Consider the following 22700-nt stretch of genomic DNA (forward strand, 5'->3'; position numbering starts at 1 on the left):
CTTCTCACATGGTTTAATTATAATAAATCTTCAAATGATCCAGTATTTCACCAAAAATCAAAGATAAGAGAAAAAGTCCAAAAATTGAAAAAAGATTGGTTTTTTCTTCTTTCCTCTCCCATTAATCATCTCATGACCCCTCAGATTCATCTGATGACCCTTTGGAGGGGCCTGACCCCTAGGTTGGTAACCACTGGACTAAACTAGCTAACAGTATATAAAGTAGTTCAAACCAGCTCCACCTCCAGCAGCTACAACAGTAACATGCTGCTTACACACCGATGCTTCAGTATTAATAATCTAATGATGTCATATATAATAACATATTAGTCAGAGGCACCAAACCACTACTTTTACATCAACACTTTAACTACATTTTGCTATTAATACTAATAGTAGAATTTTTGATGCAGGACTTTTACTTGTAGTGGAGTATTTTACATTGATGTATTGGTACTTTTACTTAAGTAAAGGATCTGAATACTTCTTCCACCACTGGAAACATCTCCATCACCAGTCTTGTCTGTGATAAACAGCTGTAGCCTGTGTTGGCCTGCAGGGGGCAGCCTGCAGCCTCTCATCCAACAGGAAGGAAGCACGAGGCACATGTGACGTTTCACCAGGAAGTAAATAAACTGCCTTCCCGCGCAGTTAAACTGGCTCAAAAAAGACGTTTGCATACACGGGTAATCAAACAAAAATGGACGAGCTTTATTTGGATAATATCGACGAATATGTCAACGACCACGACAAGATAGTAAGTGGACTATTGACTGGTGATATGTCCTCTCGCCTTGAGTGAGCTAATGGCATTTTATGAACGTTAAAACCGAGTTAGCGTCAATATTATTAGCCGTTTATCCGCGTTCACAAAACTGTCTGTTTGATGTTTCCGTGACTACAGGATAAAGCATCTATCTAGCATGACATGATCTACAGTTTAGTCTGATTTGTTTGGCTCTTTTGGTCAATTCGGCTTATGAATAATCTCGCAAATCACATTCAAAATTTACAAAATCCTGCCTTTTACAGATGAGTAGCTTCAATTAATCAATTAGTGCAGGAAACCGCCAACAGCTTCTTTTTGGGGGAAAAAAAGAAATATTTTTGCATTAAGATGCTGTCGAACAAGAGGCAAAGATTGACATTTTGTAAGACAAAGAATAGCTAACGTTAACGGTAGCTCGGCTCAGGATACAGCTACAGTAAATTTAGGTTAGTCTGGCAAATTAAATGATAACTAACTGCCTTCATTAGACAATAACTTGTACACGACAGCACTCAACTCTTATAATCCTTATCACAAAGTTGCCTAACTCATGTGGAAAGCATAATGTGGGTCTAAACACAAATATTAACATGACTTTTCTGTTTAACAGGTGACCTACAAATGGCTGAGTCTCACTCTCGGAGTCCATGTCAACACAGCAAAACAGTGAGTGTTAATCAACGTCAGCTTACTCTTCTTTAGGCTTTTGACCTATAAAATGTATAGATATGCAAACACAAAACATTTGGTTACATTCAGTCACTACATCATCATGTAGACTGTGATAAATATATGACGTCCGCTCAGGGTTCAGTATTGTGTCAAATTTTTGACACAGGTGCTGATTGGATGCTTTTTCAGTAGGTTACCTCATATTGAAGACATGAAGGAGTTTTACAAAACCCCTTTATACTATTTAAAGGACAGGTTCACAATTTTTCAAGTCTGTCTTAAAACAACAGTCAGGTGTCCATATGAACAGTGAAAGAGGTTTTCCTCGCTGTAATCATTCCTCCTGTTCATACTGGCTGTTAAAAGATCCCCTTCAAATGTGCTTTCAATGTAAGCGATGGGGGCCAAAATGGGGGTTGGTAGGATGCGCTGAGCAAAAGTCGGGAGAGACTCAGCAGTCACACATTTCTCTGTTGTCTGTTTAGCGTCGTCAGGTTAGGCTAACCCATTGAAGACACAAGAAACCAGAAAATATTCACATCTGAGGAGCTGGAATCAGAGAATTTGGACAATTTTCTTCTTAAAAAAATGACTCAAAACAATTAAGAAATTGGTGCACTCAGCATGCTACAATCTCTCCAGACTGCATGAGTTATCAAGAGCAGAAAGGGGACCGCAGTATACATAGTAGGCTACATAAATATGAAACTGTATTGCAAAGGCACAGGTCACCGTGGAAACATTTACAATTACTGAAAGCAGCATCTTTAATCTTAAAAGTAAATTGTTAATGAAAACATTCATACATCAACAGGGCGGATTTAGTGATTTGGAGACTCCTGGGAAACTCTGTCTTGCTTTACAAAGTGAAGGAACAACATTTTAATTTTGAGTTTACATTCACTTCGGGGTGGTTACAATTGTTTTTCGGGACGGCGGTGAAAAAAGTTAGTCTGGAGCCCTGCTAGGGAAGTATCAACTTCTCTAAGAGGATTAGTTCTAGTCAACATCAACTCTCATCATAGAAAGATGTGTTTACTTACTTGTTGGAGCATCGTCGCTGCCTCATTTCAGCTGATCCTGAAGTTGTCGTGCAGTGCTGGCTCCGTGAGGTGCAAGACCGTCTGTCTGCAGGGCTCTTCAGTGGGGCCGCCTCCGGTTCCAGCTCGGCTCCCCGGGCAGCTTCCCAGATTGTAGTTGGTTGCCGAGCAACGAGAGTCGGGCAGCGGAGAGTCTGAGCTGATTTTTGGCAGTCCCGCTACTGTTGGGGTGGAGAAAGTTGTTTTGAGGCAGATACACCGCTGTCCTGGTGTTTTGAGGCAGAGCCCAGTCTCTGTTGATTTCATTATCTTGACAGCGTCTCTGTCTCTCAGAGGCTGAGAGCGCCAGCGTCCAGTCTGACCAGTGTCAATTCTGACACCTTTACTACTGGGAGGTGAAAGGCCAGAGAGATCTATTCAACTCACCATTATCTCTTTGGTGAAATTCAAAAGAGAGGTGGTTGTCATCACTACAATCAACTAATCATTGCAATGCGTATTGTTTTTCAGAATGCTCTATCATTACCTGGATCACAAGAGGAAAGAAAGCTCAGCTCAGCTCCATGCTACCTATCTTGTGTCGGGGAAGTTTGTGGACAACGGCCAGGCGGTGAGAAAACAATTTAAATTAACAAGGCCTACCATTTTTATTCTGTTTTTTGTGTGTGTGTGTTATTAATGTTGCACTTCCTTTTCAGAGTCACAAGGTGTCCGTTGTCAGAGAGGAGCAGTTGGAAGGTGTGTAAATATGTTTCCCAGATCACCAGGCAGTATTTACTCTGTAATTCTGCAGCACTGTTGGTTAGTTGTAGCTTTTGCTTCTAGTCTTTATGCTGCAAAAGTAAAACTGTACAAATTTTTGAATTGAGATAAAAGTCACTAACACTGGGCCCATGTGTCTTTGAGTTTAATTAATTGTAACTGTCTTTGTATGTCTTTACGTAGAGAGATCTGTATTAGACGAGGCAGAAGTGTCTCGGTGGACTCTAACCTCTGTGGTGTTTTCTCTTGCAGACTTCAAAGCCAAGATGAGCTTGATAGTCAGTGTCCATGTGTACAGTGTCCAGAAAGCTTTACTGAAAGACAGCGGTCCTCTCTACAGCGTCGACTATGATGCTGTGAAAGACAATCTGAAGAACTGCAGCAGGTATGTTGATTGATGTGTGCTTCAGAGTTTTGAGAAAGGTCTAGTTTTTACACACACACACACACACACACACACATAAGGAAACACTATTTCTATTTATGATTAAAGTAGTAACCCAGCAGAGATTTTGACCCCTTGTGGTGCTGTAGAGCAATGTTTTGATCGGCAGGTCTCCATAACAGCTTTCAAATATATAATGCATCCACTCTATCCATCCTTTTTCTAATTCATTACCTAGTTCAGGGTTGTGGTAGCTACAGAGTAAATAAAGCAACCCAGCAGCAGTCTCAGGGTCAAAATAAAATCACCAGTTGACTTGTTGGATTGTCACTCTTTAGGAAAATGTTGAATTGTTCTGTTTGTCTTTTCAGATACAGCGCGATCCGCTGTGCCTCTGCCGTGCCCATGTCTTCTCTAGAGCTGCAGCGTGCGAGAGAAGTGCAGCAGGCTCCTACACCAGAGCCTGAAATCAGAAAGTCTGGCATGAACGGAGAGGCTAATCTAGGTTCAAAACCTTCCACCAAGCCGCAAAAAGGCATCATGGGACTGTTTGCAAATAAAGCTACTCCTAAAAACCAGGACAGTAGTAAAGAGATAAAGTCAGAGGTGAAGGAAGATGCACCTGTTGTAAGTCTTTGTGTTCTTTGCTCTTTATAAAGAAATATGTAGTGTAGAGTAGATGAAGTAAAATCATTGCTTTGGTTTTTATTGCTGTATTTTGTATTTTAGGTTGATGCCACCAAAAGCAAACCAGCTGTAAAGTCGAATCCTGTGATGAACTTCTTTGGGACTCAAGCAACAAGTGAGTAGTATTGTTTTTAGTGCTTTTTGCTCCAAATTTAGTTTTGTGTATTTGTATAACAGGGATTTTCATTCATTATTAAACTGAAGGTTTAATATAAAGCTTACAGTTTTACTTCAAAACCATCATACTCTCTTGGGGGGGGGGGGGGAATCACGAGCCGTACTTGTGGTGGAGCGAGGATCCTGAAGAAGGCAGTGAGCCAAAACATGTCTCTTGAGATACATGAAATACATGTTTTCTTAAATAAAACATCGCATTGAAGTATGAGCTGGTCCTTTTTTCTTTGATGTCCGCTTGCACTCCGAAATCTCACCAGAATAGTTTTTCATTGGAGTTTGGGCTTCTGTGTTTGAATATGATTACTATTATCAGTTACAGATGTTACAAGCAGTCATGTCTGCTGAATTCATGTGATCACTAATTTTTGTAACTAAACACTCTTCCTCACTTCTTCAGAGAAACCAGATAAAACTGTGAAGGAGGAAGAACCTGCTCAGTCGTCTTCCTCAGCAGAGCAGCGGCATGCAACTTCACAACCTGAAGAAAAACAAGAAGCTGCTGCAGTGGGGCCGAAGGACACTAAGAAAGACTCGAGGAGGTGTGTGTGTGTGTGTGTGTGTTTGAAAGTAATACTTCATGGAAGAAACCATCAAATTCAACTATGGATTATTTTTAAAAAATCAAACAAATGAACACAAGAGACCCAGATTTTATATATTTCATATTTTAAAGTTTTAAAAATTTGCTTAGTAAAGTCAATGATGGTTTTGAATTTAATCACTAAAAGTTTTCCTCCTCCTGAAGCAAAACCAAGAGAATAGAGGATTCTGACAGCGAGGAGGAGAAAATGGAGAAGAAAAAGAGACGAAGGATTAAGAAGCCTGAACCAGACAGCAGCGATGAAGATGGTAAACCATTAACTTTATTCATTCATGTTTCACGTCCTTTTCCATGATGAAAACTTCCACAGACGATTAAAATTACCCCAAAAAATGCAGGGAAGATGTATTTTTGATGGCTGATTACAAGACCGGCAAGACAAGACTTTTTTTTTTTTTTTTACAAGTTTACATCTAAAGTAAAGTAAAGTAAAGTAAAGTGCTATCTTCCATAATATCACAGTTAGTAAAAGGGGACATTTCAAAATTCCCTTTTATAGAAAACTAATATTTGTTTCCCTCTTCAGTCATTCCAGATTCTCCACAGCAGGTGGAAACAAGAGAACCGTCACCACCACGTCCTAAAAAAGAGGTTGAATCTGTTTCACATGTAAGTGCTTAAACTTGGTGTTTAGATACTAAAATGTTTTTTTTGGGGGGGGGGGGTTGGTTTAACTCTCACCTTGTTGAGTCAAGACATATTATAGTGTTGATGTTTCCATTTATTCCTCTATCAGACTTAATTCACATTTCTGTTTTGCTCTACAGCCGGGGAGCTCTGAAATGAAGGTGAGGAAGAGGAGACGAGTCCTGAAATCTCGTACCTTTGTGGATGACGAAGGATGCATCGGTAAGCTGAGTGAAAACTCATCTTATCACTTGTTTGGATTTGCTAAATTTATACTACATATACTTAATTTCACTTACACCTAAAGGGACTGTATTTGTATCTTTTATAATCTATACAGGTATCGTGTGTAGCAATGTGTAGTAATAATGACACTATGGCCAATTTACACGCTGATAAATAAATACTACCATATTAAAACTAAAAATATATTCTTTTACAGAGGTCTTTCTGCGTTGTTTTGCCTTTGCATTGTATTTTAAGTTGCTTCAAATTTTAAATTTAATATCTAAATCTAAAAACAATCTAAATGTATACAGTAAATCTTTCTGGTGTCAGGGTCAGTGCTAGGTTTATTAGTTTGGTTATCTTGCATTAGTTTTAACTAGATGATCTCTTCCTCACAGTGACGGAGAAAGGCTACGAGAGCGAATCGTACTCTGAAACAGAAGACGACGCTCCGCCCACCAAACAAGCTCCGAAACATCCCTTTCCTGCAAAACAACCGACAAGTAACAAAGAGGACGTGAAGAAAAGTCAGAAGAAAGCTGCTGCAAACGCAAATAAAGGAACTAAACAAGCTTCAATTATGGGATTTTTCCAGAAGAAATGACGCAGGACAGAGTCAGACACTTTTTATTAGCTTTTGAGGAACAACAAGCACTGCTGCTGACGTCCTGTAATGATCTTTCAGTAAAACTGAGTCTCTCAGTTGATACAAATCACATGGACGCCCGCAGCAACACACTATTCACTTAAACACATGGACGTGTCCAGTTTGGGATGAAAAATCAACGTACCAGCTGTGAATACATGTCGTACTTAATAAACGTTGATGGAAAATGAAACTAAATATGTGTTTTGCCTCAAAATAGAAACGGGGATGTGTTGTTTGAAAACATATTCATAGTATATAGTGTGGTGCAGTTACTTGTTGCATCATTAAGGCTCTAATTATAGTAGAAAACTGGTATCTTTGTGTGACCTGGTAACCTGCTGGTTATGATAAATACCACATAACCACAGCGTCCAGGATCGAACTTTGCTGTTGCATGTCGTTCCCCGTCTGTCTCTAAAACCCCTTGTTTCTTCTCATCTCTATATACTGTTGCTATGTAATAAAAAAATACAAAACAAAATATTTAAAGAGAAGAGAAAATTGGCATCTTTTTTTCTTAGAAGTGTAGATGCACTAATAATTTTACCTTTTTAAATGGCAGATGAAAGTTTGAATAATTTGATATTTGCAATTGTGGATATTACCACTATACTATCTGTAAATAAAATGTGAATGAATTTGTCTGAAAGCTAAAGTAGTAAGTACATTTTACAATACTTTCAAGTGTTTATCTAATCATTCACCCTCGCAGGTGAATGTAACTAATCCAAGCCCAGCATGTTATTGATAAATAAATCAGTGGGTAGTTTCAACCCAACTTTAAAAATGTGAAGTGAAAGAACCAAAACTTAAGTGCAGATATGAAATTCTCACCAAAATAATATATTTCAAGATTTTGAAATTTTGTCACTTGCTTATTAATGTCAAAAAAAAGACAACATGAAAAATCCCATCATTAAGTTACCAGAGCCCAAATAACGCCTTCTTGTTGCTTGTTTTGTCTGACCAACATTTATTAACCCCTTAGTCTTTAATTGTCATTTCAGCACTATTTATCATCGTCTAGCTAAAGTATATTGACTACTAGGCGTTTTTTTACTTAATAAAAATGCCTAGTTGTCATACTCTGAATGACAAGTGAAGTGTCTCACTAACATTACTCTGCAGGTCCTGTTAAGCTGTTACTGAGAATTAATGAGAAATATGAGAATTATAATACACTATGATCCTTACAACAAAAATGTTTTATGAAGTTTTATGATGCTTGACCTTATATGTCATTATAAAATGTATTATAATGTGTTATTTTTGTTATAAAGCATTATGAATATATTTATGAGCACTTAAACCTATAATAATACAGTGCTATAAGCAAATAAGTATGTTTTTAATGCATTATAGACATGGGTGTCATAGAAAGTGTTACCATCATTACTGTGCAGAATCACTGACTCGACTTCTTTCCTGATTAGTGTTTGGCCTTCTTTTATCATCCGGCTGAAGATCCAGCCAAGAATAGGCAGGAAATGTGAGAAGTGTACACACAATCCCACCACGGCTGTTTCAAAGATGACAGCTGAACTGATTTTATTTCGGTAAAAAAAAAATAAAAAAAACCAACTAATGCTTAGTCATTTTCCTCAATGTCTCCATACATGACCCAATATTTGAGGTGAGGAAAAATGTAACAATCCCCTCCAGACTTTATAAGATATATAAAAACATGATGCGTTGAATGATAATTTATGTCTGATATGATTTTTCCATTTAAAAAGCTGGTTGTGATGTCAAAAATCATACTTATAGGTTAAACCTTAAACTCAGATTTATGGTCAGCACAGAGAAACTTTTCTAATTCTGCAGATAAATGTGAAAAAATCCTTCAGATGTCATTCTGCATATACGTCATTCTGCACAGTGATGCTCAAACAGTCAGTGAAGTAACAATAACAACACATTGTTGAGTGGAGGGAGACTTTATACATGATGTGACAAACTGCTGACCGAAAATATTACATGAAATTAAATCAAATAACCAGTGCTATTATATGACAAATGTTAAAGGTAATTTCTGATGTAATTTGAGCTTTTAGCCAGTTTAGGATGACTAATATTGTAATTTTCAAAACGTCATTACAGCATGTTCTAGTTAAATATATACTTTGTTGGAAACTGACTAAAAATGATGTATGATGTCACAAAATACACAGGACCACGATTTTTAAAAATTATTTTATTCTCTTCACTCACTGGAAATAGCTGTGGATACAAAAGTGTAAATAATTCAGTGAGAAGTTTAAAAAATGTGCCTCAGTAATCTTGAACAATAGTCTTTACTTACACTTGAAAATGTAAAATAAAACACCCAGACATCAGTACAAATCCAAACATAAAGTATCCTAACTGCAATCGTATAGAGCTAAAGTAGAAACTCATGATTTTCAGTGTCAGTCTATAAGTGATTAAATGTTTAATCTATAGTATGTTTAATTTTTTTAAAGCCATCACAAGTTCCCCTTTTAATTTAATTTATTTATTTATAAGACATTAATCAACATATCTATAAATGTGCCAGTGTTAGCCACCTGGCTAATTTTCAGCTGCAGTCCTTTGGCAACATGTTCTGAAACCAATGACGTGATGGTTACAAATGTAGAACCCAACATCTTTTAATTATTCACAGCTGACAAAAGCTGCAAATCCTCACATTTAAGATGCTGGAACAAGCAAAAATCATTTGACTTAAATGATACATTTAGACGATCCATCATTTCATCAACTAATAATTTCAGCACAAAAATCTGTCTTTAAATACATTTTAGCCACACTGAATACAATAAGTTTAACCAATGACAGATGAAGTGTCTAGCTGATGTGACTAAGATGTCTCTGCAGACGTCCTCAGCTCCACATGTATCCCATCCTCTTCCGTTTTTCTCCTCTGTGAGACTGGATCTTCAACGGGATGACAAAGGACAGACAAACGCTGGGGAAAAAAGATGAGTGAGTAAGTTTACACACAATTGTAATCATTGGGACACTCAACAAGACCTTTTGGACCCCTGAAGCTAGGATTTGGAAAAGGGAACTTCATGCTGAGTCCTCCTCTTTTTCCTTCTCATCTTGCAGAGCATCCCTCAGCTTCAACTTAAGTTGAAATCATTAATCAGACAAAGAAGCTTTCAAAGTTGCAGGAAACTCATTTGAACACTGACCTGTCTGAAGGTGCCTGCTGTCCAACACATCTGTCCAGCTGCCCACAGTGGCACCATGAGAACAGAGGAGAGTGTCATGGTCCAGCCTAGAGCATAGGCCCAGTCGGGGTAAACGTAGCTGTCGTTAATCCTGAGGTGTGTGTAACCAACCAGGTACATGATAAGGAAAATCTGTGAAAGAACAAAATAGAGTTTTATGAAAAAAGAAAAGATTTGGTGACACTAGCGCGATAGTGCAGCTCAACAAACTCTAACAGGCTCTGTTCTACACAATACAATGTGTGTCATGTCTACATTGGTCTTTACCAGTTAATGGACTAAATACAGTCTATTAATCCTTTTCTGACTTACCAGTGACAGCAGAGGAATGATGTATCTCCAGCACACTTTGAAGAACACAGATGGTCTGTGTCCAGTCATGTCCTCAATGATGTTAATAACACGGTCAGCACCTGATGGGAATTTAGATTGTGCATTAGACTAGTTTTTCTACATTGAACCTGAGAGCTCAACTTGAAAGCACATGCAAATAAGCAAAACAAAAAGAAGAAAAAGTCTTAACCAATTTGACAACACATGCAGCATTTAGAAGAAAGTATTACAAATACAGAAAACACAACCAAAATACAGAAAACACAACACAATACAAAAACCCTGCAAGTCACACAGAACACAAAATGTATTGTTTAATCTCCATATTGCGACAAACACAGGATCCTGTTAATAAGGTGGGATATTTTAAGATAAAACATTTATGCATAAGTAAATCTGACCCCAACAATCTCTGTCACATGTTGCTGATTAAAATTGCAGACTTCCAGGTGACATTTTGGCCAGACCTGGGGCCTCATTCATAAAACTGCGCACAGGATTCACATCAAAAGGTGGCGTACAGACGAAACACAGGAAGAGCTTATGCACAAAAATATTTACAAAACAGTGTGCACACACATCCTACGGCGGTTTAACACGAAATTTGGTGCACGTGAGAGAGCGTCTTGTCACATCCTTGTAACACCTATAGTTGCCTATAAATAGTCAGTGAAATGAATATTAATTCATACTGACTGCATGAAGACAAACACAGCAGAAATTCCACACAGCGTGAAATCGAAGTTCTTGTTGGGGAGGTTGAGGCAAGAAAAAACATTGTTTGGTGGACTCAGCGTGGGCATTACAAGTGCCAAACAGGCTTTAGAATGGCAGCATGTGACGGACGCAGTGAATGCTGCTGGCTCAGAGGGTCGGATCCTCTCCGAAATAAGTGGTCCAACATAAAAATAGAGTGTTTGTGCGACTTGGAGGAATCCCCCCTGAGTAAGTAGCAGGGGACACAGATACGCAAGATGCATCAGATGACCCTTGTACATAATTTGTATTCCCTCGTTTGAAAAGAGTAAACCAAATGCATTCAAGTTGTGCTTAAACATTTATTTACACAAAGAAGTCAGACATTTTCTTTTGTTTTTAGTCACTGCGTGTTCCAGCAGGCTCGTTGCTGCTGCAGCTGAGCTGAGTGAGCACAGTTCCGCCATCTCCACTGCACCTCATGCGTCTCAACCCTCCAGTGACCGTGTCCTCACAGATGTAGGTTGCCAAGGAGTTAAAAGAGATAAGACTTGTTTTATGCAACACATCTGTGATCTTTGCTTGTATTATTTTACTATTGTACTATTAACAACTGCACACTGTATACTGTGTAGCCAACTCCTAATCAATATCTGTCACATCCATCCCATTCCCTTCTATTTAATATTTAAAATTTAAATCTGTTAGCTGCTCCTCTCACACAAAATATATTTTACATTTTTCTTCTTCTGTAAATTCATTCTTTTTTACATTATTTTAGGATCACTTAATTTTTGTGCATTTTTTGTGTATATTTAAGACTGCTGCGCACCACAACACCAAGGCAAATTGTGCTTCCTTGCATGTACTTTGCAATAAACTCAATTCTGACTCTGATAAGCTGTACACTTAAAGACCTACTTAATAAATAGTAGTGTTATGTTCATCCTTAAATTGTGTTTTACAAGTGACGCATCACATCTACATGCTGGCGCGCAGCAGTGGCGTTTTGCTGAAATGCCTGTAAGGGTTGATCAGTTCTTTTGCAACAAGATATCTCCGTTTTTATTTATTATCTTAAGTCATGTTTTTTGTGTGTGCACAAGCCACAGAATGGCTTTTATCGGTTTTTGCAAATGAACACTTTCAAACCATTTCTCACATTTCAACCTTCTGCCAACGGAGTCGCAGTTTCTCATTTCTCTAGTTTATGTGCGTATGCATGGTTCAGAGTTTCCGTGGAGGACCGCACATTCTCCCATCGTTTGTTTTTTATAAATCTCAAAGTTTGCTTAGAAAGTGGCGTACGCCTTCTTTTGTACATACGCAACGGTTATAAATGAGGCCATTAGAAACTGCTCCGAATAATCATATGTGACAAGTTTGGTGTGCAGTACTAAACTGGTTTGAATCCTACTTAAAGGACAGGGACTACTTTGTGTGATTACACATCTGAGCGTACAAAAATGACATGGAGTTCCCCAAGGCTCCATTCTGGGGCCTCTTCTATTCAAAATCTATATGTTCCCACTAGCTCAAATTATGGAAGACAACAAAATATGTTACCACAATTATGTAGACAACACACAAATTTACATAACCATGTCACCAGGGGCCTATGGTCCAATCCAAGCACTGAGTGAGGTCATAGAACAAATAAACGATTGGATGTACCAGAATTTTCTTCAATTACACAAAGGTAAAACTGAAGTTGTTTTTGAAGGCAAGGAAGAATGATTAAGAGTCAGCACTCAGCTTCAATCGATAATGTTAAAATCCAAAAACCAAGCCAGAAATCTTGGTGTAGTCATGGACTCAGACCTCAATTTCAACAGCCACTATAAGACAATTACAAAGTCAGCCTGCTATCACCTGAAGAATATTTCAAGAATTAAAGGACTTATGTCTCAGCAGGATTTGGAAAAACTTATCCATGCATTTATCTTCAGTAGACTCGACTGTAACAGTGTCTTTACAGGTCTCTCTAAAAAATCGATCAGACAGCTGCAGCTGATTCAGAATACTGCTGCTCAAGTCCTCACTAAGACCAAGAAAGTGGATCATATCACTCCAGTTCTCAGATCTTTACACTGGCTTCCTGTCTATCAAAGAATTGACTTTAAAATACTATTGTTGGTTTATAAAGCACTGAGTGGTTTCTGATCTGCTGCTACATTATGAACAGACTAAAAACTAAACATGGAGATGCAGCATTCAGATTTTATGCTCCACATATCTGGAACAAACTATTGCCTTGCATATAAGTACAGAGGTTTCTGAGGTTATTTTATAGCAGTTTGGTGCTGATTGGACAAACCAGGTATGCGTCATTGTGCCATGACAGCGATCATTCATCAACATCATTCCAGTAGAGATTGCCAGAACAAAATTAGGACCCAAAAGCTCATGACTTATTAATTAAAACAAAAACATTTGAAACACAGATATATACAAATAGTCAAACCATATTATGAAAATGGGATATAATATAAATACTTTTTTGCTTACCAAAACCCCAAGCCAGGGCCAGACACTCAAAAGCCATGAAATAATGAAAAGCTTCAGTATAACCATAATAATCAGTAAGCTGGAATATGTAAATCCCTCCCTAGAGCCAGAAGACACAAAATTTGAATATGAGAAATTGTTTTTAAACAGATTGTGTGTTGTTTCAATGTGTTTTCATGGACTTATTTTATTCACCTCAGTGACCAAAGTCAGATGTATGAAGAAGGAGGATGAACAAATGATGAGGACAAAGATCTCATGTCTTCCTGGTTTACGAAACAGCTTCGGAAACAAGTCCCTTACTGAGGTGACAAAACACTCAACTGTCACAAACTGAAGACAAAATAAAATCAGTAAACAACTGCATTAGTTTGTGCCTGCAATGCATTAGTTATTAATCAGAAGGTAATACAACAAAACAAAGGTTACAATATTGTAACCATAGTTCTATAAGTACAGGCGGCGGCCTCTACTGGACTCTATGGGTAATACTCCTCTCCAATCACACACATGCAATCTCTCACTGAAATGTGCATGTACGTAGCCGGCCAATCAGGACACGCATACCGATTGCGTGCGTCCCACACCCTAAATAAGCTGCATCTCGCTGCCGCTCACCATCCAAAACCATGTCAGCGGACGTGGGTCCATCAGTAGAGGGCTCCACCTGTGCTTATAGAACTAGGGTTACAATATCGTAATATCTCATGGTTCTATCTCACACAGTCAGCCCAATGAATGGACGCCCTGCTGCGCCACAGCCTCAGACTGCCTCACTGAGCCCGACCAGTCACAGGTTAATCGCCACGGCCCACCTACTACTTTAAAATCCCAGCCGCCTAGTGGAACAGTAGGAGGCCCAACCCAGTCTGGTTAACATGGACAAGAGCTGGGTGAAAAAAATGGCCTAAACTCGCAGGGGTCATAGGTCATATACCAAACACACTACAAACACCATTTCCTGAGTCATCTTGGATCACTGGAGAATGCCGGTGTTTAATTGGCCGAGGAGGAAGGAGGGAGGATTCAGGTGAACTGCAGCTGACACACACACCACCCTTTTCACAAGTCCTGAGTTGCACCTGCGAACACGGACCATGAAAAGGAGCCCATCATGTCCAAGAGATATAACCTTATGTACGGACAAGGTGTAGACCAGGACACCACCTTGCATATGTCCTCGACACTCACCCCACCAAACAAGGCACTAGACGCTGCCACGGCATGTGTGGAATGCGCTTGGACCACAGTGGGGGGGTCCTTACCCCCCTGCCTGTAGGCTTGGAAGATGCACTCACAAAGCCAAACAGCTAGGCGTTTCTTGGATAGGCCTTTACCACTCCCTCTCCATAGCACATGAGCAGCTGTTCAGTGTGCCAAAAGGGGGACGTGCGTTCAACATAACATGCCGACGCATGCACTGGGCACAAGAGGTGCAGTTTTGCCTCCCTAGCGCCCCCATGGGGCGGAGGACAAAACGCCTCCATCTGAATAGTTCTCGACCCAAATGAGCTCCTTATGTTCTTAGGAACAAAAGAGTTGTCCGGTCTGAGAGTAGCACCACTGTAGTCACCACAAAGCAGCAAACAGCTGGAGTGAACCGACAGGGCACCCAACTCATTCACTCTCTTAGCTGAAGTCGGCGCAAGCAGCAAAGCTGTCTTGAATGATATCGCCTTTAAAGAATAGCGCTCCAGAGGCTCACAGGGATCACCCACTAAAGCATCGAGCACCACCGATCTGGAGGAAGCGCTCGGCAGAGTATGCATGGTGGTGGCTGCATCACGCCGCTCTCTGCATGGTCCCATCCATGGCACTCGAAGCAGAAGTGATGCCTGGCGGTGATGGGCAGGAATGAGCAAGTACTGGCGACTCCATCCATGGAGAAGAGAGGTCAATGAGCTTTTTCGCTGTAGCTGAAGAAAAGAGCATGGTGAGCAGTAGCGAGACGCTGCTTATATAGTGTGCGAGACACACGTGATCGGTAGGCGTGTTCTGATCGGCCATCTACGCACATGCAAATTTCAGTGAGCGATTGATTGGAGAGGAGTATTACCCATAGAGTCCAGTAGAGGGCAGAGCCTGTGTGAGATAGAACAACATACGTGTGTGTCAACACTGAGGAAAATCATCATCAGGAAAAAGCAGACAGTCCAGAGCTGTGGTAAAGGCATCAAAGCTGTTGCCTGTGGGTAAGCAATGAAGGCCAAACCTGGACCTGTAGATTGGAAATAAACAAGAGGAAGTTGGAAAATATGTTCTTTCTGTAGCTGTATTTCATTATTGAACACAGCATTTCATTTCAATATATTTAAAGGATATGGCTGGCAATTTTCTATATTTTCTTAATGTCAACAAATTTTATGTGCAGAGCAAAACCAAAAAATTAAATGATCCTACTTACAAGTAGTCTTGGGAGACTATTCTTGAGCTAAAAGATATTCAAAAATGAACAAATTTCAAATCTTTGAATATACCAGACTGAGCCACAGCGTCGACAGTAACACCCTGTTTCTGAGCCATGAATCCAAGTACAGAGAAGACGACAAATCCAGCAACAAAACTGGTCCCACTGTTCAGCAGACAGAGCCAGAAACAGTCCCTAGAGGTCACAGTAAGACAGAATACCTTGTCAAAGAGCAGACATTTGCATTGGTATATTAGCTTTTATTTATTGTATTATTAATGCATTGTGAACTGTATCAACTCTATTTGTTATTTTGCTTGAGACATTTAACTCTAACTTATACTTTAACTTATTCAAAAACATTTTAGTTTAAGTGCTCTTATAAAACTTGTGTTTTGCTGCTTATACTTACTTGTAGCAGTTGTTCTTGTAGTCATTATAGCTGCTCAAAACATTGAGAGTTCCTGCGGTCAGGCTGTAGGAGAAGCATATTTGAGATCCTGCCTCCATCCAGACCTGTAATATAACAAATAAATATAGTATTTATGTGGTGGGGAGTCCTGCATACTGAAATAGTAAGTAGCATGTACAGTTTAGTGAGTCTTTTTCCAAAGTGGGCTCCACTTGCTGCTCCCCTGCAGGGAGCATCACCTGGACAACAACAATTGTGGTCTAGCCTGAAGTCTCCTGTAGCCAAGCTCTCATCATAGATTCAAATACATACATTAATTAAATGGATGAACGTTAAAGCGTCTAAATAAACTCGTTTTGAACTGGATCCAGATGATCTTCTGTTTTGTTTTTTCTAACTCCAATTCAACACACAAGTTACCTGTAAAATGGTGGATTGCCAACCAGTCTGGACAGTCTTTCTCTCACATGACGTAAAATGACTCAATGTACTGTACATGGTATCAATATAAAATACCTCAAGGTTTGCCAGGCTGTTCAAATCTGGATACAGGTAGTAGTAGATCCCTTCCCAAGCTCCAGGCAGAGTCAATCCCCTGATGAGCAATATCAGGAGCATCATGTAGGGGAAGGTGGCAGTGAAGTATGCTACCTTAAAAAAAACATAATTTTAACATCATCTTTTTTGTCATAATCAGAATTAATAGGAATTACTATTAATAATTATAATTTTATTTACATTATATAGCACTTTTCTAAGCAGAGTTGCAAGGTACATAACAAAAAGAGTACAGCATAAACATGATAAAATAATTAGTTTAATTAGAATTTACAACTATGAAAAAGATAAAACAGTGAAACAATGAGGACCATACGAAGATAAGAATTAAAACAGGATAAAAATATAGCTATGCTTTTTTTAAAATGGCTTTCCAATGAGTTTCATGAGTTACATGAGTTTCAACTCTGTTTCCTAGAAATTATGTTTATATACTACTAAATTTTCTTCCAAATTATGTTGTGTTAGCAAACGTAGTTACTGTGGAATCTCAGGCTGCGCTGTAGCTCATAGGGGATATCAATGATATAACCAGGGGCCTGACCATGCAAAGCCTAAAAATTATAATCAAAATATTTAAATCAGTTCTAACACTCACAGGGAGTTTGAGGTGAGCTACTGACTGAATTTAATTAATGAAATATTAACAGTGGTTTCTACTGTATCTACCACAAGTGTAATTTTATTTAGGATAAAATATCAACTCACCTTTGCAGAGGATCTGACACTTTTCCAGATACTGAAGTACGTGAACACCCAGCAGGCCAAGAGACACAAAGCCAGCTCCCATCTCACACTGCCCAGCTCCTCAATGCCTCCAGACATGGCCAGCACTCTCCGTCTGAGGAGAGGAGAAATTACACATTAACATAACATGACACCGTTTACTACACTGGATGGTGGCAAAACGTGAAGGTCATGTACAGCTTCCTTGTATGTCCATGTCTTTCATACTCCACAGCCCAAGTTTGAAACGCAGGCTTTCTGTTATAAATTTGTTTTGTCCAAACTCGAACTGAGATGACCTGGGTGACATCATCAAACATCAATCACAAGACATTTTACAAACCTTAGACAGCTTTAAAAGAACATTAGACTCACTCCCAGAACTCAATGGCAGCAGAGGTGGTGTTGGTCAACATGGTCTGATTTATAGTCACATTTTGCGACATAGAATCCAAAGTCTGAAGACCCATACAGTTCACTGGTTTAGAGAACAAATAACAATGATAAATGTGAGAAATAACTACTACAAACTAACAGAGAACATTTGACAACAGGAAGAGAACAGAACAACTAGTGAAGAACAGACAGATAAACTGCAAGCTGTTGTTACTAGTTGTATGACATAAAAACAAGCAGTTACTGGTGAGAGCTTCTGAGAAAGTTCAACAAGTTCAGCAAGTACAAAACTTTCTTCCTTCTATATTGTTATTTAATTCCAATTAATCTCTCCTTGTTGAACTTGCAGATGTAGACAGATGAACGGGGTAACACATTTGTGCAACCCTCTGTTTTCTGTTGTTTCCTTGACACTCTGTCCTCATTTGCTCTTTAATTTTGCTTTTTCACCACATTAAGTGATTTTATTTAATCTCACTTTGACTACTGTAACGCCCTGTTTATCTAACATTTTTATATATTTAAAAGTAAACTACAGACAAACCTTTACCTGTATTCCAGGTGTTGTCACAGGTGGCCCAGGGGAGCTGGGATCTGAATGAGAACACCAGGTAGAAGAGAGCCCAGACTTGGATAATAATGTAGATGAAGTCATAAAGTTTCAACACAAAATATCCATATCCAATTCCTAAAATACAGAAAAATAGTTAAGTTAAAATAGTTTTAATCATTAGATCTACTTTAGATATTCATTTGAGCAACATATTCAGAGTTAGTTTTAGACACAAACAATTTGATTCCTTATCATTTCATGTACATGAGCTCAACATAAATCATCTCACCTTGTGCCAGTGGACACAATTTCCTCCAACAGGTGATGAATCCTTCCTGGGTGTACTGACCAACTGAACTCTCCAGTAGGAACAGAGGTATCCCAACCACCACAGCTAACAGACCATATGGCACCAGAAAGGCACCTATAGGTATATAAATACAGACACATGTATGATCATGGAAATTACTAATTCATTTAGTGTAATCAACTCTTCAGTAGATTCAGAATTTGTATGATTGACCTCCTCCATTCTTGTAGCAGAGATAAGGAAATCTCCAAACATTGCCCAGGCCGACCACATTTCCTGCAACAACCAGAATATATTCTGTTTTACTGGCCCATCGTCCTCTGTCTCCATCCTCTCTCTGATTCTCTCTTTTCCTTCTTTCTTTGTTCATGTCAAGATCAAGAACTTCGTCCATTGTGTGTTTCTGTTATGATTCCAAAATACTGCAAACTGATCTTTGCTGCTTATATAACATGTCTTTTCCTAATTTTAATATACAGTCATCTCAAAGCCAGCGATCATTTTAAATACAAAGCCAGTCATTCTGGTTGGTTAAGGTTTTTAATTTGCAGAACTCAGAGGAACTCTGAGTCATTTTGTTTATCTTGTAATAAGGTTTCATGGTGAAAATATGCAACAGAAACCTGCCTACAATAACCCTGATAAATTTATAGTAGCTCAGTATTTCAGTTTTACCTTTAACAGATTAATTTAAATGATACAGCAGTGTAAATGAGTGTGATACACATAATTACAGTTACAGATATCAATGCTTGTGGGGACACGTAGATTTGTCAGGTGAATGCAGACCAAAAACTAGATGCTGGTCATGGTAATGGCATATATCAAAGAGAAGACAACCACACACTAAGATCCAAAAATGTTATTAGATGTACAGTACTGTAACCTGAAATGTTAGTTTTATAATAAAATCATTGGAGCTTTGTGTGTGGTCGTCTTCCCTTTGAAACATGTGGAGTTTAAACAGAAGAGACTCGAGTATTGATCCTTGGGGATCTCAATGTTATATTTTGCACTTAGATATATCAGTTGGCACAAGTCCAATTTTGCGTGTAGGTGACACACCAATTCTTCCCATTAACTTCTGTGGGAGGCAAATGCATCCCCAGTCTCACATCAAAACATGTAATAGCTACATTGGTCATGTGACTGTCAAGTTTCTGTCTGCTCAAAAACAAAAAAAAAAACAAAAAGCGATGCCATTCCTTTTATTCTCAGTGGAAAATGCAATATTTTGAAATAGTTTCGGCATTAAAATGCATTTTGATAACATTTCTAACAAGAAATATATATCTTATTAAATTTAATTTTTATATTTTTATTATTTTAATCTTCACTAAGTGAATGTATATGATCTTTAGTTTGTTAGTTATTAAGAAGATTTTTGCTATTGCTGAAACCACGTAGTATACATGTTACATCTATTGCCCAGGATCATATATTGAACCTCATGGAGGGCTCAGAAATAATGTACTGTAGTATGCAACTCAACGTATTTAAGTTAAGATTAGATTCCTCTATGTGACGTTCTTTATGTGCAACTTTTAAAACACAATAGGTGAGGCACCACATAATCACTGAGCACACCAGAGGATTCGTCTTATGATGTTAAATATTAGTTTGGCAGTGTGGGACAAAAGAAAATGTATACAAACCTTTGGTTCACTTGGAAAAGAACTGCATTCGCTTTCTTAAGTAAGAACCATATGTGAAAATACACATAATAAAGACTAATGAAACTGATGGATTTTGCCTTTAATTACTGGTTTATTTCCATCTTATACATACTAGCATTAGATGAAGACAGTAATGCAAAAACCAAACAGCTCTTTTTAAGGTCTGATGATTCTACAAGGAGGCAGAAAACCAGACATGAGATCCTCATCATCTGTTTTTGCTTCTTCTTCATCATACATCTGACCTTGGACATTGAGATGAATGAAATATTTCCATGATAGCACATTCAAACAGCAATTGTCAAGAAATGCTTTTAAAAATAATTTCAGTTATTCAAATCTTCTCCTTCTCCTCTCAGTAGGGATTTACATATTTCAGCTTACTGATTAATATGGTGCTACAAGAGCAGAGTCATCATTATAATGATATGATCTGACTATTTCTATATGACTTTGCCTTAGGTGTTTTCTCAGTGATGTGTTATGAGCTGTTTTCCTAAAGTTAACACTTTGTTGGCCTTAACAAAGTGTGGATGTCAACCACAGAGCATTCATTTAATCAGCTATGTTGGTGAGATGTATGATCTTGTGTTATTGAAAATACATTTTACAGGAAAGCAACATCTTCAGAGTCCATACATAAAATGCTAGCATGACATTAGCATGCATGCTAAATAATAACTAAGCAGCAGGAGCAGCCTGTGGAGTTAAGATGAGATACAGTACCAGCGAAAACTCTTAGCTGTTTAAACAACTCCTTACAAATGAGTTAGGCTACTACTAGACTCACCTAATCTGACACTTAACTAACTTTTGTGTCTAGTCGCCACATTATCAGAACACACACACTGACTCGGAGGAGCGCACACTCCCATCCTGCTCTGAGTGACTGACCCGGCCCTTAACTAATCGCAATTTTAGAAACATGATGTTTCTCTATACAGACTAATCAGAGGCATAAAAATACTCACCTCACACTGAGAGATATACATCGTAAAGAAACTAGGAAAAGGTTATGATCCTAAAGTGACACGTTATAGTTTCTACTCCTATGCCCATTTTAAAGTGGACGAGGGTTGCTAGGGATGGAAGGTGGAGGGTTCTGGCATCCTGGTGCCAGAAGCGCCGCAGCAGGTGGTGCAGGCATCCCGGTGCTGGGAGCCCCTGCCAAGGCTAGCTGCTGCAATTGGAGGGAGGAGGGAGCGGGAGGCGCCGTCATCCCGGTGCCGGAAGCTCCCATAAAGGCAAGAGGTTGCTGTTGGAAGAAGGAGGCAGCAGGGGGTGCAGACATCCTGGTGCTGTGAGCCCCTGCCAAGGCTGGCTGCTGCGGTTGGAGGGAGGAGGCAGCGGGCGGCACTGGCATCCCGGTGCCAGGAGCCCCAGCCATAGCAGGTGGCTGCAGTTGTTGGAGGTGAATGACGGCGGGCGCTGGCATCCCGGTGCCAGGAGCCCCAGCCGTGGCAGGTGGCTGCAGTTGTTGGAAGTGAATGGCGGGGGGCGTCGGCATCCCGGTGCCAGGCTCCCCCACCACTGTAAGCCGTTGAATGGGCTGATGCTGAGATGCATAGGCTGCGGAGGTAATTGCACGGGATGGTGAAGGTCGCCGGTATTGGGGATGAAAAGCCGATTGGGAGGTGGAAGGTCCTGGGATCGTATTGCCTGGTGCCTCTTCCGAATTAGATGAGAATACGCTGTGCAGTTGTGAGGTGGTTACTTGATCCCTTGTGTTATGTAGTACGTGTGATCCTCTTTTCTTTCTCTGATGTTGTCCACTCCTTTGGCTTTGGGCTGGAGAGTATGATTGTTCTGTCCCTTTAACGGGCGCTCTGACGTCATGGTGCGACAAGCTTTGCGCTGTGACGTCACCCAGAAGACGGCTGGTGTTGATGGTGTGGAGTGAACTACCGGCTGACATGAGTTTGTTGAAAAGTTTGGCCTTGTTTTCTGAGCGGTGGAACGGAATTCCTCTTTCTTTTAGAGTTTTGTGGAGAGTTGCTACGGTCCAATCTGAGATTTTCGAAGCAGGCAGACATTCGGGGGGGACCTCCCTGGAGCGTGGTGACGCCGCAACCTGCTGCAAGTAGCAAGGCTGGTGTCAGGACAATGACGGTGAGCTGGAGCCAACCTGGTGGGCGAAGGACTTGGGGAGTGCAACGGCAATGGATGGTCTTAGGACCGCTTCATCCCCTCTTTGCGGAGGGAGGAGATCGACTGGGAGACACCGAGGAATCTTCGGGTGAACTGTAGTTTTGAATGTTTAGGAGAGATGAACCAGGTGGAATGTGGATCGTGGATACTGAGCTTGAAGGAGTC

The 22700-nt window shown here is 39.6% G+C and overlaps 2 protein-coding genes across 2 annotated transcripts; one reads left to right on the top strand and one right to left on the bottom strand.

The window, feature by feature from the left end:
* The first annotated feature begins 608 nt into the window (after positions 1–608).
* pold3 (polymerase (DNA-directed), delta 3, accessory subunit) lies at positions 609–7080 on the top strand. The gene is made up of 12 exons (XM_067606621.1): positions 609–757; positions 1380–1435; positions 2992–3091; positions 3180–3219; positions 3496–3628; positions 4000–4255; positions 4358–4430; positions 4890–5031; positions 5238–5341; positions 5620–5702; positions 5861–5942; positions 6347–7080. Exons 1-12 carry the CDS (start codon positions 701–703, stop codon positions 6550–6552), a joined length of 1332 nt encoding a protein of 443 aa, XP_067462722.1. The 5' UTR covers positions 609–700; the 3' UTR covers positions 6553–7080.
* A 1795-nt stretch (positions 7081–8875) lies between these two features.
* Positions 8876–21008, bottom strand: LOC137194586 (sodium- and chloride-dependent betaine transporter-like). The gene is made up of 14 exons (XM_067606625.1): positions 18925–21008; positions 18691–18825; positions 18399–18536; positions 17828–17930; positions 17435–17567; positions 16685–16819; positions 16169–16272; positions 15827–15951; positions 15455–15567; positions 13545–13682; positions 13350–13449; positions 10125–10225; positions 9774–9944; positions 8876–9544 (listed from the first exon to the last, which is right to left on the bottom strand). The coding sequence occupies exons 1-14, from the start codon at positions 19103–19105 to the stop codon at positions 9437–9439; spliced, it is 1785 nt and encodes a 594-aa protein (XP_067462726.1). The 5' UTR covers positions 19106–21008; the 3' UTR covers positions 8876–9436.
* Between the last annotated feature and the right edge of the window lie 1692 nt (positions 21009–22700).

The sequence above is a fragment of the Thunnus thynnus genome, chromosome 12, assembly GCF_963924715.1.
Source record: "Thunnus thynnus chromosome 12, fThuThy2.1, whole genome shotgun sequence".
Lineage (NCBI taxonomy): Eukaryota > Metazoa > Chordata > Actinopteri > Scombriformes > Scombridae > Thunnus > Thunnus thynnus.

What these genes read in the sequence shown, in the direction of transcription:
- pold3 (XM_067606621.1), top strand. Translation starts at nt 701, where the DNA reads ATGGACGAGCTTTATTTGGATAATATCGACGAATATGTCAACGACCAC. An exon ending in TCAACGACCACGACAAGATA is followed by an intron (nt 758 to 1,379) that starts GTAAGTGGACTA and finishes TCTGTTTAACAG; the next exon opens with GTGACCTACAAATGGCTGAG. An exon ending in AGACAGCAGCGATGAAGATG is followed by an intron (nt 5,342 to 5,619) that starts GTAAACCATTAA and finishes TTCCCTCTTCAG; the next exon opens with TCATTCCAGATTCTCCACAG.
- LOC137194586 (XM_067606625.1), bottom strand. Translation starts at nt 19,105, where the DNA reads ATGGACGAAGTTCTTGATCTTGACATGAACAAAGAAAGAAGGAAAAGA. An exon ending in CTGCTACAAGAATGGAGGAG is followed by an intron (nt 18,826 to 18,924) that starts GTCAATCATACA and finishes ATATACCTATAG; the next exon opens with GTGCCTTTCTGGTGCCATAT. An exon ending in TGACAACACCTGGAATACAG is followed by an intron (nt 17,931 to 18,398) that starts GTAAAGGTTTGT and finishes TCTCTAAACCAG; the next exon opens with TGAACTGTATGGGTCTTCAG.